The 7,179-nt window shown below is 36.0% G+C and overlaps 1 protein-coding gene across 2 annotated transcripts in view; it reads left to right on the forward strand.

The window, feature by feature from the left end:
• sh3pxd2b (SH3 and PX domains 2B) overlaps positions 1-6,890 on the forward strand; it is a 293,056-nt gene extending 286,166 nt beyond the window's left edge. For both annotated transcript variants that reach the window (XM_048603706.1, XM_048603707.1), the window contains one exon: positions 1,607-6,890. In XM_048603706.1, coding sequence (XP_048459663.1) covers positions 1,607-3,346 — 1,740 coding nt within the window. In that variant the 3' untranslated portion in view covers positions 3,347-6,890. The remainder of the gene's footprint in view (positions 1-1,606) is intronic.
• The last annotated feature ends 289 nt before the right edge of the window (positions 6,891-7,179 follow it).

Genomic DNA, 7,179 nt, shown 5'->3' on the forward strand with positions numbered 1-7,179 from the left:
CCTTCCCTAAACTACCTTCAATCCAAATGTAGCCCTCCTTAAATAAGGAGACCACAACTTGACACAGTACTGCAGGTATGGTCTCATCAGTGTTGTGTATGGATGGAGCAACACATCCTTTCTGTTATACTCTTAACTCCTTTGCAACAAAGGACAGTATTTGCCGTCTTAATTATTTTTACAAAAAATCTACCCAGTTTTTTTTTGTGATTCACATAAACACCCAGATCTCTCTGTTAACCATAGTTTTCAGTATTCTCTCTTCATTGAAATAATGTTTTGTTTTTCTATTCTTGCTATATCTCCAAATTTTGTTCACTGACTTACCTATATCCCTTTGCAACTCTTATCTCACCACATTCTTTGTATGCCATCAAGTTTGACTACTTTACACTCTGTCCCTTCATATAAGTCATTAATAGAGATTGTAACTAGTTGAGACTACCAGTTACAGTTTGCCAATTATCTTGACTATTTTATATTACTTATCCATCTTCTTTTCCATGTTGACATATTACCTGCTAAATGTTGACCTCTCAATTTTTGCTTTGTGCAATACCTTATCGAATGCCTTTTAGAAATCCAAATAAACGACATCTACTGGTTCCCTTTTTCCCTTGCTGGTTACATCCTCAAAGATCTTAACTAAATTTGTCAAAGTCTTTCATTTTCATATCATCAGGAAATTAGGAATTCTCTAAAATTACAGGCAGCATATCCATTATCTCTGCAGCGTCCTTTTAAATCCCTAGAATGCAAGCCATCAGGTCCTGGATTGTTGGTGGCCTTGAACAGAAGTTTTGCTACTGTCCCCTCTAATTATGGCACATATTGAATAGTTGATAGGTGACAGCAAATTTTGAAAACCGTAAATGCACAGATAATAGAAAACTAATAAAGACAGAATTCAGACTACGGATTCTACTTCAAAATAGTTTTCTTCATAAGCTGAAATCCTTCGGATGCCCAAATCTACAGCTAAGATATTTTCAACAATTTGTTTGGAGGTAGTACCAAATTTAGTAAATCCAATGTAAAGTTGCTTGTAGCAGTAAACACAACGAGCAATACGCCAATTAACCCAGTAAAAAAAAATCTATATTCATCAAATCTTTCACTTTTTTTGGTTAAGCAATAGAAAATTAAAGCTTACATTTCCTACACATTTTATTTTCCTTCTCTGAAGGCAGCAGTGAGCTATCACTGGTGAGCCCTCAGAACTTTATCCCTCATAAATTCATATCATAATCAAGCCTGGGCAATATTCATTTCTTGACTGCTACCCAGATAGACATCAGTAAAGGTTGTAATTTGTCCTTGGGACAGTGTGATACTTTATCTGAAACACTTGCACACAAAATTTGATCCAGTAGTGATAAATTACTACATACAAAAGATATAAAAGCAAATGGTTTATTCCCACATAGGTTAGGATCTTCTTTATATAGATTTGTGATCCTCCAATGTTTTTTAGACGCTAGTCTCCATTTGATTCAGTCAAATTGCTCGAGACTTTTCTGAGCAGGGATGTCATTAGTGCTGCCTGTTTATTGTGTTGTTAAATTATGCTCTAAATGAGAATGAATATCTTTTTGTTCTCTTTTAGGTAATAGAAAAGAACTTAAGTGGTTGGTGGTACATTCAGATAGATGATGAGGAAGGATGGGCTCCAGCCTCTTTCATCGACAAGTACAAAAAATCAAGTAATGCTTCAAGGGCAAATTTCCTCCCACCATTAGCACAAGAACTGGCAAAACTTCAACTGGATGGAACTACAGGAAGCAGTAGTAATGGGGATAGTGCCTTTGTTGCTAGACCTCTTCCCAAAGAGCCACAATCAAACGATGTTGACAATGAGGCCACTGTTCAACACAAACTGAAAGAGCAACGAGGAAGGGATGCAAGTAAGATCCCATCTTCTGACAATAAATTCAACTCTCACTCAAATGTAGAATCTCAATCCAAGTCATGTTCTCCTTCAAATATTATTAATAATGACACTTCAAGATTTAACAAAGAGAAGCCCGTCCTCCCATTAAAGAAAGAACAGATTAACAGCAAGTTTGAGGTGGAAGCAGTGGATAAGCATTCAAAAGTACTTCCACCAAAGCCCAGTGTACCAGGTGGTATTTTACCCCTGTTGCCACCAAAAATGTCATCTAAAGGAGACAAGAAACTGACTGCTGAAGCAAGTAAAATTTCACACTCAAAAGGACTTGAATCTGGGCCCAAGATGTTAGCAGGTGAAATTGCAAGGTCTAATCTAAAGCCTGTGGGGAGACAAGCAAAGTCAAAGCCTGATACAGAGGAAAAATCAGTGGATTCTTCCCCAAATCTCCCACTAAAGCCAAGACCCCTTTTGAGGCCTAAGCCATTTCCTGTCGTGAAAGGAGAAAGTCAATCTGAATCTGAAGTTGACATCTCCAACCTCAGAAGTAAGTTGAGAAGAGCAAAATTGCCAGACAAAATGGTGGAGCAGGACTCCTCTCAGAATATTGCTGGCAATCAAAACTACTCAAATAATCAAACCTCACTAGATACATGTAGCAGTTCTCCTGGAAATGTAGAAAATGTGCTTCAATTGAAACAAGATTTTGGAATTAGCTCTAAGGTAAGTGATGTGAAAGTTATGCAGAGAGAGCAAAATGGCCTTGAAAATGAACAGAATGATAGGGATGATCCAAGTATCACTGAAGAGAAAGCAGCAAAGAGTTTAAAGCCAATTGAGAAGAAAGGGAATGACCCTCAACCAAAAGGCCCAACTGTAGCAAACAAAGAAGGTCCACCCCGACCAGTTGTGCCACCCAGAAGACCCCCACTGCCAAAGAAAACCTCCATAGAATCTGCCGACGTTAAAGGTAATCAAAAAGATACAGCTGAGAACAAACCCACCTGGGGACAAAATAAACCTTCCATCCCTCCACCAAGATTTAAATCAGGTTCATCTCATGAACAAAGCAAAGATGAGATTAAGGCAAAGGGAGCTTCAAAGGAGTTCCTCCCAACGAAAGGATCTGTTCCATCCAAAGTTCATGAACATGGAAGAGAATCGATCCTTCCTTCAAAGGCAACGGACAGACAAGCAGAAATATTGGAAATGGGGAAAGAGAAGAATAATGCTACATCAATCAACATTAACCTGTCCAAAGATGAAGAATCTTCAAAAGAATGCCTTTATGTAGCTCTTGCAGATTTTGCAGGAGACGAGGAAACCGCTGGATTTAAGGAAGGAACTGTATTTGAAGTATTTGAAAAAAATGCCAATGGATGGTGGTATTGTAAAATCCTAAATAGCGAACCAATATGGGAGGGCTGGGCCCCTTCTAATTATCTAATCAAGAAGTAAGATTCTTAGTGCAGGTTTTTTTTTTACACTGCAAGATGCTTTTTCATAAATAATATTTAATTAGCTCATTAATTTATAGGTTTACGCTTTCTAAAAGCAACTTAATACATTCCTTGTATAGCTTTAACCTAAGTTGGAACAACATGAAGTGCATGGTCAGAAAGTAGAAGATTTCAGTAAGTATTACATATTTTACACTTTTGTTTACTCCATTTAGTCATGATGATCTGCCAGTCATCAACCAAGATCAAACAAATGCTCTTGTTTTGAGCACATTGTAGTGTTTAAAGGTACTGGACAAGCAGCTGAGATTGCATCATGGCAACCTGTCAAGACTGTCTTTTTAAAAAAGAAATCAGTTTACTAACATTGTTGAAGTAGAGAAGTTATCCAACTTGACTTAGTCTATCCTCCACGACCATATTCTGTGGATTATTGATAAGGTCTTCTGAGAAGGCCATTCAATTCTCCACAAAGTTACTGTGGTAGTGTAAGAAATGCAGCCAGCATCGCCCAATAAGAAGAAAAAGAGGAAAAAAGAAAATCAAAACTCTCAGTCTGTGATTCTCACTAATCCAGTTATCTAAAATGAGTTTTTGTAATTGGCAAGAAAATTAGAATTTATTGCTGTTTTGCCAATTAAAGTTGCTGTTGAATACATAACCAAATTATTGTGATTTGCAAAATTTCAACAGCATAAAGGTTCATAACAGTTGCAGGCATCAGGTAATGTAATTCTGGTACGAGTAAATTCTGTCCAAAAAACCCTGTTGTTCCTTCTTAAAGAATTACTCTGCATAATTGTTTGTATTATTTTTCTTTATATTGTAGAATTCTGCATTGGTAGATAATATAGAAACCTTAATATACAGCTCTGTCAAAAGGGACACAGTAGTTTAGCTGATATAATGCACGTAAAGATTAAGAAAATCAGTTATACACACGAGTAACATATGGAGTCTGCTGATGAATTTCAATGCAATGACAGAGTACCTAAGTTCACAATATGTATTGATTATAGAAATCTAACTATATACAGTTATGTCATTGATACACTTCAGATACCTCTGAGACAAGGGGCTTGTGAGATAAGTGGGTGGATGATACTTCAATCTAGTTGGTAATTTTCTTTAATGAAAAAGAGGGTTTGTTAGTAGGTTAATATTGAAACAAGTTTACTGCTAACAAAGAAGAGTGTACTGAGAACAATGATGAACAAAATTTAAATTGAGTAATGCTTCTCTATTCATTCTTGTTCCTTGAATTATTTGTTTGGTTAATTCCCCATGAATGTAAACTACATGGGGTCTTTAAAAAATAATGACTAAAACATATCACATGTAATGTAGTGTAGACTTCAAACATTTATTGGGCTTGATTGCTTTAAGAGGGCTTGACTGGTATCAAGCATAAACTCTGAAGCAAGAGACTTGAAATGTGAAACATGCTTTTAAAATTGTTAACATGACTTCTTTTAATAAAACTGAAACGCATTTGAAGGTAGCAAGAAGTAAAATACCTCACATTTGAACCAGGGAACATTAATATTCTCCTGTCGTGCAACACCAAGAAAAGATGCTTAAGCAAACACAATGCAAAAATAATTGCTTTAATTTGGTTATGATAACAAAAATATTTAAAAATTATGTGTACAATATTTAAGCAGCACTGGAGATTACACTGGTCCCACACCCATTCCTATTCGTTAGCTTTTCTCTTGCCTTATAGTGGCAATCATCTGACGCATCTAAATAAATTGCCTCCAAGCATTGTAAAATAAGTTTTGATTTCAAATGCTTCACCTACACTTGTTTCATCTATACACTTCACAATTACACTGGTTTGATGCCATCAACATAACAGACAAAATTGCCAGATGCTACTGGGAATGGAAGCTTGACCAGGGAAATTTCCAAACCTGGTTTTGTAAGTTTGCAAAAGAGAAAGAAGTCTATAATTAAATAATACATTTTGATATCTAAAAACTGACATTCAGTGCCAAAACAGTGGTGAGTAATAAATTTATATTAGATTGCTAAAATCCCATCTTACATTGAGTATCATGTACAGTTTTCTGGGATACACTAAAGCAAAAGAAAGGCCCATCTTTTATGCATATCCCAAGAAAGTTTTGGCCTATAATAAATTGAATAATGCAGGACCTTGCAAATTTCTCTAGGTAATCTTTGCAGGTCTTTTTATAATTGCATTGTCTAACTGGTTTTGGAGAAAATGGATCATTGTTAATATCGTTTATGTCGGCATAATCATTAGATTATCTCCCAAAATTTTGTCTCATTCAATACAAATCTGAGCAACTGATAAAATTCAGTATAGAAAGGTTTAGATGTGGAATTAATTGTTATTCTAGCTGAATCTCCATCCTATTAAGGAGAAAAAATAAAACGGAATGGTTTTCCTTGTTGCTGTACAAGGTTATATTATTTCATAATATGCTTACAAAATTTTTACATTACCTGTCCTCAGCAATATAAATTATTACTCATTGTGCACATGGATTACTCAGGCCAAATTATTCATTTGAGTTGAGTAATGCTTCTCTCTGAATTCTTGTTACAGAGATGATACTTAAAAGTGGAAAGAAATTCTTGAGTCAAATGTTGTAAATGGTAGGAGCTTGCTACCTGTTTGATCACCTAGTTAGTTAGACATATACAATTACAGTTACCCCACGTGCAGTGTTTCGCTGTTGGAAGTTTAAGACTCCTCACTATGAACATAACTTGCCGTTAGATATGGTCAACTGCTGATGTGGTTCTAAATGTAAGGACTAACCCAAAGAAGGGGAAAAATGTGAACCAGGAAGGAATGAAAATCAGAATAATACTGCTTAGAATTATTTTCAAGTGGTTTAAACTTCACATTCAGCTAGGATCAGAATGAATAGTTGATAGTGCAAAGTCCTGAGGGTGTTTTCCAGTATTTAAGATGCAATATAAAAGCAAACTGTTGTTGGGAAGGCAGGAATGAAAGTTGGTAATGGTGTTGAGAGTGGTTATGAAGTTTGAATTTGGGCCCTGTCAGAGATTTGCATTACACCTCACCTAGATCACGTATGGAGATCTTCAAGTCACAGAACACAGTGGAAATCTTCCATTTTGTAACACTGACACACTTCATTCTGTTAAGCATGTTTACACAAATAAGAAATAACAATGAACAGGGTTTTATGTTTTAACATGAATTACCTCTCAAAGTCCACTGAACAACAGCAACATCCTGACCATTAAGTGATTAGCAATGGATTGTGCTGATCCTTGAAGTTGACAGGAAACATCTTCCATGGGCAAGTACAACAACATAATTACAAATTTAAATAAGAAGGGATTTTGGCCTTGATGTCACGTATGGCCTATGTTCAGTTGTCTGTAATTTAGATACCATTTCTATAGAAAACATTACTAATGATAAACTGTCAATTTGAATTTTGGAGAAGCGCTGTCTCAAATTGCAACTATGTTTTTTTTGTTACAAAGGTTTATTTTGTAGAACATTAATAAACACTTGCAGCTTTTGTTTTAAATGTTCCTTGTGCATTGTATTTGTGGGAGACATGGCGGGATCTATGTCCTGAAGCTCACACCGCAGTTTATTTCACCTGCTGACATGGCACGGGCTGTGGCTCCAGCAGGGTACTTGTACCTGATGTGGTGAAGCTTATGTTAGCTCCTCTGACATAAGAAAAAAAATATGTATAACATGGTATTGAACAATTCACCAAACGTTTAATCCAACTCCTGCTGCTTATGTATGTTACAGTCACAGTCATAGAATTGACCATGGGAAATGCAGGGTTACAGGGATACGGTAGG

Source organism: Rhincodon typus, chromosome 12 (assembly GCF_021869965.1).
Source record: "Rhincodon typus isolate 14 chromosome 12, sRhiTyp1.1, whole genome shotgun sequence".
NCBI lineage: Eukaryota > Metazoa > Chordata > Chondrichthyes > Orectolobiformes > Rhincodontidae > Rhincodon > Rhincodon typus.